Source organism: Colobus angolensis, unplaced genomic scaffold (assembly GCF_000951035.1).
Source record: "Colobus angolensis palliatus isolate OR3802 unplaced genomic scaffold, Cang.pa_1.0 Scaffold422, whole genome shotgun sequence".
Classification (NCBI taxonomy): domain Eukaryota; kingdom Metazoa; phylum Chordata; class Mammalia; order Primates; family Cercopithecidae; genus Colobus; species Colobus angolensis.
This window is the reverse complement of record NW_012117622.1, coordinates 1,756,726-1,769,186: the sequence shown is the minus strand read 5'-3', so window position 1 is coordinate 1,769,186 and position 12,461 is coordinate 1,756,726. Positions and strand designations below refer to the sequence as shown.

The following is a 12,461-nucleotide window of genomic DNA, read 5'->3' as shown; positions in this document are numbered from 1 at the left end:
CATTTTTAAAAATTGTTGTCTAGCTCCAGCTTATCATAAACCTTGAGTTAAGTTGGCTGTAACTAAAAATAGTAATTTATAATAGAATGAACTGGCTGAAAGTGGTTAATGTTTTTAATCCCTTAAGTCAAGGCACTTGACTATCTACTCCCACACCTGAAATCTCAGTAACTTCAGAAGGAAATTCACGTGTACATGAAACCTAAACAAGACCCTCCTTTCCTTCATTTAGGAAGGAATAGCTTCACAAATAATAAAAATATGCCATAATAGATTTTTTAAATTTGTCTTTTAATATTTTTTTTACAAAGCCAAATATAGCATTTACTAATTAGTTATATTATTTTTATGTCAAATGTTTGGGTTTTGGAGACATTAAGGTTTTAATCCAATACATTCCCTTTGATTACCTTCTATGCTTAAAGTTTGAAAACCTTGGAGATTTCTGCTGGAAAATAGGGACTCTGACCCCAGTGTGATACATTTCTATTTAAATGACTGTGTGTGTGTGTGTGTGCGCGTGTGTATCATTTGGCACCTTTTACCATAGGACATCAACACTCATTTAAGTGTTCTCTGAAATGTTTTTATACATATCCCAAATAAATTTTGTCAATACAATTTCACAAAGAGAGGAAAACAACATTGTCTTTAAAGAATAGAACCTTACACATTTCCAAAACACACTTTTTTTTTCCATGTTGAAATAACACAGAAATCATCTTTTACCTCCTTGAGTGAAGGCAGCAGGAAGAACAAAATCCACATACACGGTGCTGCTTCTGTTATTAATTTGCTTATATAAGCAAGACTGTGGGCTTTCCGTGGAAGTACAAGATTTGCAAATCATATGACTGATAAAATGGCATATAGCTTACACAGCATTTGTAGAGTGACAGCTTCTGAATGACGGATTTAAAGAAATTAGGAGACTTCTGCCCATTGCAGAACTCCAATTATTTTATTTATCCTCTTTAGATTTTCTTTTGGCACCGCTTACTGAAAAAGCTACCTGCAGTTATATGAAGATTGACTATAACATATTTCTACCATGTTTTTGAAAAGATATAGGAAGAATAAACTGAACATAAAGATTCCTCCATAATGCTATAGAGTTGTAATGTTATTATACATATAAAATACATATATATGTATAATGTCATCATATATGTATAACTCATATCTATGAGATGGAGCAATATTCAATTTCTGAAAAACAAATGTACATATACATACACACATGCTTAATTTATTGACCTCTTAAATTTTGAGATAATTTCTTATAGCTTTATGAAGACTAATTACAGTGTTTCCCCAGATATTTTACTTTGAGATATCATCACTGTCGTTGTTTCAATCTAGGATTTGCTCACAACATCAACACCAAATAAATCTCTCAAAAAAACGAAGGACTACTCTTTCTGCCAACAGCAAACACCAAAGCCAACTCATATTCATAATTACTCATCTTTTGAAACATGTTTTGACATGAATAATTCAGCAAAGCTGAGTCACTGCCAAATAGCATCAACTTGTGCAATGGCACTGGAAGAAATGTGATAACTACAGAGGCAAACAGCGACTCTGAGAAAATTGAATCCACCCTCATTTGATCCAGGTAATAAAAGTACTATTTTCTGAAGAAGCAGGAAGGTTTTGTTCTCTTCTTTTTTCTCTTTTTTCTTTAAGATTCCTTAACAATTAGTAAAATGTGTTTAGTCACAACAATAGAAATTTTGTCAAAGGTAGCATGAGAAAAAAGAACATGGCTTCCTTTGGCTTTTCACCACAAGGATCTCAAAATATAACTTTGTAGTTTTCTGAACACCAAAACTCAGTTAAAACACAAAGATTTAGGCAAAAAAGAAGGAAAGCAAAGAAAAGCTTTGGGGTAGGAAGATAGCAAAGAAGAAGGAAAAAATAAGAATTTAACTTCTATATGATTAAGAAAGAAAATAACTAATTTTTCATTTTATTAGAGAAATGTATACATATATGTATTCTCATAATATACCCAGGTTTATTTTACTAGTTCATTTGCCAGGTGGGTGCAGTCCTTTGATCAGAATCCCAGTCTATGGGTGGGATCAGACATAGATTGCATGCCCTAAGTACTTAATCTGGCATAAAGTAACAGTTAATAGCCCAGTAGAGCACATGGGCTACAGCTCCACTCACCTTATTAACTTCACTGATAACATGGCACTCCACACATCCCCTACCCTGCTCTACACAGGAGCGGGAGGGCAATGACAAGAAAAACTCGGAAGCATTTTGAGTGAGTGCTGTAAAATCAACATATTCTGCACCTCGGTGGAGAGATGTTTTGGCAAGTTTTTCCAGAAGACTATCTCAGTTACCTCAGTTATTCCAAGCCTAACAAGCAAGTCTCTAAGTCAATTATTTCTGGTTGATACCTTCTGATGGTCATTTTTCCTTTTTTAAAAAATATGTACAATAGCTCCCTGAATGCAATTGTTATGATGCAAAACAAACTGCATGTCAGGAAACTGAGCAAATTCAGATGCCTGTCTGTAAATTACTGACTGCTTTCTTTCTAATCTTAATCTATTCAGATCTCTTTGAATTATTTCTCTCTCTACAGCTTTTGCATCACTCTCAGAGGCTGTGCCACTTATGCATTAAATAGATGTGCAGTTATCTTGTCTCCTTGATAATTAACAGAGATGTTAAGGGCTAGTGCCAATTCAGTGGCATGGGCTGGAAACCTTCCATTACCTGGTATGTCATTGTTCATGCTCTATTAAGCAGTTTTCATTTCACCTTATAGGCCCATATAACATCCAAGCTAGAGGTTTCTCAAATTACAGGTGGTACTACAGATTTCATTAATAGCCTCTTCTTTTTGTTTTCAGAATCATCTTTATGTATATTGCAGACAATATGGAAAATTAAATTGGGCAATATATATGCCTTAAAGTTCTCAGTTTTTTTCTCTCTTTCTCTAAATTATAATTCATTGTTTCACAAGATAGAATAATGGCAGTGTTTCTCATTTTCAAGATAATATATTTCATTGTTATTGTTTATCTTTTTCCCAAGAAAATTATCATTGTTGTTTTGACTCATTTTATCAAGTAATGCCTTTAATTTTCCAAAAGTTCTCTTACTCTAGTTTTATTTCCATCATTCATACATATAGAACACGCATGTTGGCATCAGGCAAAAGTCAGTGGATCAGAGGCATCGTATGGGGCGGCTTAGCTGCTCTCAAAATCTTGTCAGGCAGGCTTTAGTCAGACAGGCTAACACAGCTGCCAGAGAAGGGCTGAACACTCAAAAGGCTTTAGTCATCCAAATATACAGTATAACAGTAGAAAATGTATGTAAGTATTCACTTACCTGCTTTTGATCAACAATTATTTCGAGGTCTTCATCACTGCTTAGTTTTCCATATCCTTGTTCTTTACTTTTCTTGTGAAAGAATAATTTTAAATGATCATTTAGTTTCTATCCATTAACAATCTTAATTCCTACTTAATATTTTTAAAGATAAAAGTCTTAGCCTTGTTCACCAGTCATAATGCATCATTCTTTATATAAATCGTTCATGTACAACACCAAATGTTTTTATAGTCAAACTGCTGTCTTATCACATTATTCATTAACAATATCTGCTTAGCCTCCACTATCCAACTTACACCTTTAATCTTTTTCTCAATATTCTTATGCTTCTTTTTTTAGTCCTGTAGTATCAGAAAAGATTCTTTAACACTTTGAGATAAATAAGCAATTCTTTGAAGAATCCTAGCACACTTTTCTTAAAGATTGAAAATCAATTTAGTTTTATACTCAAGACTTCCAACTATTCAATGTTTTGTTTTAATGTCTTACATATTTTTTAAGAATAATAGAAGTATTATGCAACTCAGATAATGAATCTTCAGATTTTCAACATTTGCTTGCAAGTCAGATGAATACTGACACTGGAAAACCCAACTCAGAAATAATTGTAAAGAGATAAATAAAATAATTTACAAAATTAGGTATTTGAAAAGTTGGAGGACTGACTATCTTAAGAGTTCATTTAAATGCACTTTTTTGGCATTTTGTCATAATTTATTTTGACCCAAAGACCACTCTCCATCTATTTCCTCCATAGCAAAATCTACAAATTCTAAAGTTAGAAAAGGACATAGATAATGACAATCATTTTACACTTGTGCTACAGGAGAAAGATAATATGTCTGAGCCTTTTTTTCTCCCAACGCAACGGTTGATGAGAATACTAGAAATGTCATGTTGTGTCTTCACACCAGGAACAAATGAAAAATAAAAACCACTACATAGTCAGCTGTAGTTCAAGGTTATTTATTTATTTTAAAGATTCTTGCTTTAGTTATTAATCAACATCAACTTGAATTAAGGGAATTAAAAAGCTTATGTTTGCATCTACTGTGTCATATTAGGGTCCTCATCTCATTGGGGGAAGAGATATATCCATCAGTGAACATGATATAAATCTTCACAATGTGAGTACAATTCTTAGTTTTTCCCCATAACATTCAAAAACCAGAATTATGCATTTTTTTCCCCACAAACACATACCTCCAATTTTTGTGGGATTTTCTTTTTACTGTAATAAAGACATTTCTGAGTCTTCCAAGTATTAGGATGCATAAATAAAACCCAAAATCTCATTTTTATATTAATGAACTTAGCCACTCAGAACAGAACAGATGGCCACAGCATTTCTCCCTATTTTATTCTTGTCCTCATTTGAGGTTCCATTTCAAGATTGATGGAAAACAAAAAGAACAAGGTTGGTTTCAGCAACTTCCTTCCTATCACTTTGCTTTTGTATTCTTTTTGTTCACTGGTTGCCATAAGATATTGTCTAGAGAGCCTCCAATGCAAAACACTTAGAAATGCCTTTCCAAATATTGATCTGTATACGTACCAAGTAGCTCATTTGCATGGCCCGGTTTCTGGACAAAAGGACATTAAGTAGAGATGGAATGTGGGTTCTTCCATCCATTTCACTGTCAGACATCCCAGAATTCTTTGTGCCAGTGGCAGTGGCTTCCTTGCCAGAACTTGCTGACCAGAGAACCACAGATCTTGCCCAGCAACAGCATTAATAATGTACAACAATAATTGAAGTATTCCTGAATCATTGTCTTGACTTTGTAAACATTGTGAAATTTTTGGCTAGCACAAAAAAGTCACTGAAATGAAAATTTCTTTTTCTAACTAATTTTTATCCATGCACTTCTATACTCTTTGACTGTTGTTTCCATTTGATGTTTTAAAAAATCCACCTATTTTAAATTATATAATTTTTTTATTTACTTCTCTGCATATGGACTCTTCAGCCTCCTCATCATAAAAGCTCTTGATTTTCCCTTTTTAATCTCCTATTCTAAACTTTCTTGACAGTCACTGCTAATAGAATGTCAGCACTCACAGAACATCATTCGAAACTGCAATTTCTGCAAATACCAAATTCTGCCTCTCCAATCTCAACTCCTTATCTAATTTAGTAGTAAATTTTCCTGGGAAGAGGCTAGTTCAGGGAAGGAAATTATGTCCCCCAACTAATCTAAATAGAAGCTGGCATTTTCCAAGAGTGGGAGGAGGCATTTAGAACTCTGGTTTTGTACTTAAACCTCTAGTTTCCAAACAGCACACAACAGTACACAAAGCCGAAGCCTTACAGTTTGACTCTAGAATTAAGCAATATTTTCTAGTTCACCCCATAACCCTGGGGGGATTAATCCTTTTCTAAGCCATAATGGTATTCACTCACTTACTGCTTATTTCTAGCGCGAGCATAATCCTCTTTCAAGCACTCAGCTTCCCACTTTGACTGCTTAGCTCAGCCAGCCCAGGCAGGGATCTTCAGCTCTCCTCCCTCCTCCCAGCCGGGAATCCCTGTCTTCTATCTATGCACTTTTGTCAAGCACAAAAAAGCAAGTCCACAGCTTCTGCGTGGTCTTTCACAGTAGCCAAAGGACTGAACTAGAAGGAAATAGAAAGCTAATCTCTCCACCGACCAAGTGTGAGGGGGCAGGGCTTCTGTGGGAGGAGAAGCCACAGGGCAATCACTTCCTGTGCTCCTCCCACCTTCAGTGGCAAGACACTGGAGCTGAGGATTTCCACTGAGGCAGTAAGGTTAGGCGCCTGTCCACCTGGCCTTAGCATGCTGCCCATTTATGGCCGACTTTGTGCACTGTTGCCCTAGGTGCAGCCGGGGAGGGAGCATTAGTGCAGTGGAGCTAAAATGGTGAGGACCTAAGGCGGGAAAGGTAAGGAAAGAGGGAAAGGAAATAGTATTTCTTTGCTGACGGTGCCTCACCCTATAAGAAGCTTTCAGCTCAGGATAACGTGTCCAATCTCTGAAACCCCAAACACAGTATCTCCCATCTTTCCACACCATTCTGAATCCTTTCTGACCTGCAGGAGACGTATCTTTGTTAGTTCTTTGTTAATGCTGATAACTTTTTTGATACTTTGCATTAGATGGGTAACTTTCTTAAGAACATTGAGCCTAACTGGTAATCTTTCCTCTCTACAGACTTCCACCATCTCTCCTTAACCCTACCTCCTGTTTCCTACCCCTTTGTTCTCTCCTCCACAAAGGTAAAACAGAAAGATGAGTTTGTTTACTTTAATTAAATAAACTTGCATTAAACTTGGAACAGCTATAGAAAAATACAGGCCAGGTGTGGTGGCTTAAGCCTGTAATCCCAGCACTTTGGGAAGTCGAGGCAGGAGGATCACTTGGGGCCAGAAGTCCAAGACTAGCCTGTGCAACACAGCAAAACCTCGTCTCCATAAAAAATTAGTGGCCAGGCACGGTGGCTCACACCTGTAATCCCAGCACTTTGGGAGGCTGAGGCAGGTGGATCACGAGGGTCAGGAGATCAAGACCACAGTGAAACCCCATCTCTACTAAAAAAAAAAAAAATACAAAAAATTATCTGAGCACGGTGGCGGGCGCTTGTAGTCCCAGCTACTCAGGAGGCTGAGGCAGGAGAATGGCGTGAACCCAGGAGGCGGAGCTTGCAGTGAGCCAAGATCACCCCACTGCACTCCAGCCTGGGTGACAGAAGGAGACTCTGTCTCAAAAAAAAAAAAAAAAAAAAAAAATAGCTGGACATGGTGGCGTGTGCCTGTAGACCCAGCTACTCAGGAGGCTGAGGGGGAGGATCGCTTGGGTGCAGGTGTTTGAGGCTGAAGTAAGCTATGAATGCACTACTGCACTCCAGCCTGGGTGACAGAGTGAGACCCTGTCTCTAAAATAAAGAAAAATTAAAAAAAGAAAAACAATATAATGGCCACAGATGTGGAATGTATCATATAGGAACATTTTGCAAGTAAGTAACACAACCATGAAATCTGACGGGCTAGAGATCTGAAAAATGAAGTAACTCCTGTTCATTGCAGGATATTAATTTCTTAAAAGTAAGGGTTTTAATTGAAAAATACTAGTTGTGTATGAATTGAATTAAAAGGATTCTTCATACTCATTAGGAATGGAATATATAAAGCATTTTGAAAGGGAAAAGGAACACTCGATTTAGCTAATTGTACAAATTAGCCCTAATTGCAATTTTTGCCTAACTACAGATGTCAAAATAAATATAAAGGTTTGCATGTAAATAATTCAAATTTTTAAAAATCAATGCTGCTATGAATGATACATAGTAGACATGAATTTATTAAAGCACATATCACATACACAATATAAAATATAGCTACAAGAAGAAAAGACCTTCTTACTGTTTTCTTCATGGTTGCCAGGATTCAGTTCCTATCCTCTTTTTTGCCTGTCTTCAGTCTTTTCTCTACCACCTTCCTTCCCACAGCTGCAAAATTGCTCAGATTTTCCCTGTCCTAAAAGGTGATTTCCTCATATCTGCTTTTCCTTGAAGACTTTGATCTAATCTCTCTTTTGAGTGTCAATGAGAAGGAGAAGGGTTGAAAAAGAAGAAAATGTGCTGAAAAGATACTTGCTGAGTTTGTGGTGTCTTTGGAAAGTTCATCCCAGTGGAAAGATCCAGTCACCCATTTGGATGTAGGTGTCTGTATCTGAGAAGAGAGATAAGGGTAGTGCGTAAAGATCACTAGGGATGACTGAAATTGCAGGAGTGGATAAGCTCACCAAAGAAGAAAACACAGAGAAGGAAGAGATGAGGACTAAGGCCAGAGTCCTAAGAACAGTTGCATTTAAGTAATGGTCAAAAAGAAAGAACTCAGTAAATCATGAAGAGGAGTGGTCACGGGGCAGGTGGCGAATTGGTAGAACATAGTCAAAGGAAACAGAGTTCTGATAGTGTCAGATGCTGATGAGAGGTTAAATAAGGATACGAACTACAATTTTTCAATGTATCTGGCATTTTGGAAGTCATTAATGACTGCAGGAACAGAAGTGGTGAAGATGGAAGCCAGGTTAGAGTAAATTATTGAATACATTGGTGGTGAGGGTAGGAAGATAGTGAGAAAAGACTTATCTTTCTTTAGGAAATCTTTCTTTTCTTTTTTTTGGAGGGGGTGGTGTGTGGGGAAGGAGTCTTGCTCTGTCACCCAGGCTGGAGTGCAGTGGCATGATCTCGGCTCACTGCAACTTCCGCCTCCTGGGTTCAAGCGATTCTCCTGCCTCAGCCTCCCTATTAGCTGGGATTACAGGCATGTACCACCACGCCTGGCTAATGTTTTGTATTTTTAGTAGAGATGGGATTTTGCCACGTTGGCCAGGATGGTCTCAAACTCCTGACATCAGGTGATCCACCCACCTCAGCCTCCCAACGTGCTGGCATTACAGGTGTGAACCACCACAGCCAGCCAGGAAATCTTGAATGCAAATGGAAAGCAGGAGTAAGAATGATAGCTAAAAGATAGAAAGATCTCCTGACATCAGGTGATCCACCCATCTCAGCCTCTCAAAGTGCTGGGATTACAGGTGTGAACCACCGCAGCCGGCCAGGAAATCTTGAATGGAAATGGAAAGCAGGAGTAAGAATGATAGCTAAAAGATAGAAAGTATAGGGAAAGAAAACTGGGAAATGTCTAACTGTTTCCTCCTTCCCTTATGTAAAGATATTGATCATGTTTATAATTCAAGAAGAAGGAACTAGGAAAAAAACAAAAAGTGAAAATATAGATACCAGAGAATGAGTGGGGATAATTCATGAAGCAAGAAAGTAACAGCAACTATCCTTTGGAAAGAAACTAGTTCTCTTTTAAAATTTATTAATACAATTGTGTGCTGTATATTTGTAAGAAAAAATATTGAAGGATATATACCAAATACTAAAAGTCTTTTTCTCTTGGAGATGAGGCTGTGCATGATCTATGCTTTTCTCTTTACACTTGGGAGTGCTTTTTGAAATAAGAATGACTTTTTTTATAATTAAAGAAAAGTAAACAAAATGTGATATCTTGAGAGATCCATAAAATTGCCACAGAAAATACTCATTTAAAGACTTCTTTGCAGTAAAAACGATGGGGCCAGGACTATACCCTTCCTTTATGATGTTCCTGGGAATGAATTTTTAAACGTAGAGATACATGTTGCAGTTTTTGCTTGTGCCCCTTGCGGTAAGCGTGGTAAATGGTGAACTGAATGCTTTGTTTATTGCATTTAATATGCCCCTTTCCCTTATAATACTAAGCTTGACTCTCCCTTATAATACTAAGCTTCTCAGTTCTTTGACAATATTTTGGTTCCATGTCCTTTCTTCTTAAAAATATCCACAGTGCCAACACAGCCACAAACGCATTGCTGTGGGAGCCAAAAAGGCAATGAAGAGAGAAAACAGGAAGTGAGGAAAAAGGATAAATTTTTCCCAAAAGGCCTGGAAGTAGAGCTTGAGAGTGTTCGCCTTTCAAGGACGCAAGCTCAAATATGACTTTTGAATAGAGAGTAATTGCCTTACCAATTAAAAGTGCAATTTTCAGATTTTTAATTTTTCTTAGGTATGGGTGAGATCAACTTTCTGAAGGGAAATTACTATTTTTACAGAGAATCATCTACAGAGGGGCTGGTTAAGTCTGGCATTTTTTAAAGAGCAATTTTTGTCTTGTCTTTTTAAAAGACACTCATGGGCTTTTTTCCCCCTCTCTAACTGTGATCATGTTACGGTAAAAGAGAGTGGCCACAGAGTACACTTTTTTAGTTTTGGGTCAAGCATGGGCAAACAAAACATATGGCAATCAGACTCAGTCCTGAATGTATGTTGTTGGGTGAGAAAAGAAATATAAGGACAACAAGTGTGTCGCAGCATTTTAAACTGTGTTTTGCCATATGCATAAGCCCAGACATTTAGTAATTTTTTGGATTTTAAGGTTAAATCTAATTGGAAAATAGATATTCCAGTTACTAACTAGTTGGATAATAAGATGGCAGGGAATCACAATACTACAGCCTGGCAGTTCCCTCTTAATGTTGGTTTTTCTACCTTTAGGGTGGCTTTTGGTCTGTACATTAATAGCCTGAAGAGTTTATAAAGCATCTTGAAAATATTTTCTATTTTCCAAGATTTCAAAAAGCAAGAATGTTCCAACATAAATATCCATTAAGATTACACAATCTTACATCATTGTCCAGTGACATTTTCTTAAACATGCAAATTCAACTTTAGGTATGTACATTTAATATATCTTTTCTAGTATTTTATCATGAAAGTTTCAAACACACTGCAAAGTTAAAATAATTTTTAGAGAGACCCTGTGTACTCAACTACCTAGATTCTACTAACTTTTATTATACTTGCTTTTCCCCCAAATTTTTCATCCACTTGATATATTTTTAAAGTATATACACTATTACATTTCTACACATTCTTTCCTTCAAGTTTTATTTTATCTAATTTACTTTTAAAAACTCAGAAAAGCAAGACTATTGTTTCAAAAAGCTTCCAAGATCAGAGCACTAAAGTTTAGGAGTTGTTTTACTGGAAATCTTTGCCTTTATTTGGAAAGCAAATCAGTGAACTACATTCCCATCATTAAGTGTTGTGTAGGTCCTATCACTAGGATCCGGAGGAACGATTTCTGATCAAAGGGTTGGGATTTTTATAGCTCTCAGTCAAAAGCTAGTGATCAAACAACTCAAATTTCTGGGATAAATCCATGGAATGATAGGCAGTTCAAGATGATGTTAATTACCACGTCCTCAATTTTATGTCCTTTGATCATCAATGTCTCCTGCATTTATGAAAAAAGCAAACAACCTCACTATACTCTGGGCTATATAGTACGTATTCACCTCTGGTACCTGCAACAAAAGTGGCAAGTGACTTATCAGAGGGCTTACATTTGCTTTAAGGGACAGTACTTGGCTGGCATATTGAGATGAAGTAGGCAGAAAACAAAAATTCAACTTGAAATTTCAATTATGTCAGATTCAGCAATGTTCCACACTACTTGGAGGACAATAAGTAAATTCATTTTAATCCTCCTTCACCCTTGAAACCAAATTCAAATGGAAAAACAAACAAACAAAGATAATGTTCTTTTAAACAGAAAATTGAGTCCAGTTTTTCTTTCAGCTGGCATGTTCTTGTCTCATTCCCTATACACTTGTCTCTAGAGCTATGTCATCATAGGATGCAGTGACTAATATGTAAAAATTGTTTTCTGTGGGTGAAAGATGATGATGATTGAAAAATTATATATTTTAATCTAATAATCTCTGGGCATTATACAGTCTGCGTGCTATTTCCAAAACAAGATGAAACTAGCAAGCACTCCTTTTGGTGGTTTTAACCCTGTCATTCCCCATACAACAGGACTGGAATGGTTGTTGGTGTAAGATGGTACAGAGTCTGAGAGAACTGACTTATTTTCTTGGATCCCAGTGGCAAGGGAACACTTCCATCCTACAATAATCTCTCCCATCCCCAACAGGAAAAGGGTAAATTATGTATTCTCTGCAGTCTGAGAAAAATAACAAATAATCTATTTTAAGTGAAAATCTACTGCTTGATGTTCTGCTTCTGATCCCCGCTGACATTATTTTTTATTTTTGTATGCATTGACCCTATTAGATGGGGATGAAACCTTGTTACAGCAATCTCAAACACAGGTGTACTTATCATCGGCTTTTCCAGCGACTCCTCCTCCTTCTCACTGGCAGCCAGCACACCTGGCATCCCACACCTGCCATTGACTTCCTTTTATCAACTGATCTGGACATCATGAGTTTATGACCTTGCAAACTAAAATGTGATCTCTTTAATAAAGAAAAAAGGAAAAAACCAGCTGCTTCTGTAGGCATTCTGTATCCTAACTATATTTTCCCTCGATGTTCATACCTTCTCTAGACCAGCATATTTTTTTTGGACACTCTGACACATGCTTGAGGAAAATTTGCCTATGAAATTTTGTTTCTGACAAGAATCAACCCAACGTTTGTGCTTCAGCCATAAAATTCATGCAGAAAGTTATTTATTTTTAAGCTACAGGTATGTGACTGAATGACTTATAATCAGCAT

General features: G+C 36.7%; 1 protein-coding gene across 11 annotated transcripts in view; it reads right to left on the bottom strand.

The window, feature by feature from the left end:
- The window catches only part of PEX5L (peroxisomal biogenesis factor 5-like), a 233,774-nt gene that overhangs the window by 170,403 nt on the left and 50,910 nt on the right, over positions 1-12,461 (bottom strand). For 2 of the 11 annotated variants that reach the window (XM_011956708.1, XM_011956710.1), the window contains exons 1-2: positions 5,775-5,975; positions 3,364-3,435 (exon numbers count right to left, since the gene is read on the bottom strand). The exons of 3 other annotated variants lie outside the window; for them this stretch is intronic. Coding sequence is in view for 3 of the 8 variants with exons in the window: in XM_011956705.1 (XP_011812095.1) it covers positions 3,364-3,435; positions 4,922-5,014 (165 nt within the window). In the remaining 5 variants the exon portion in view is untranslated. Of the gene's footprint in view, positions 1-3,363; positions 3,436-4,921; positions 5,015-5,774; positions 5,985-12,461 lie in introns of those variants that run through there. 6 more of the 11 variants (XM_011956703.1, XM_011956707.1, XM_011956712.1 and 3 more) reach the window with 4 other exon arrangements.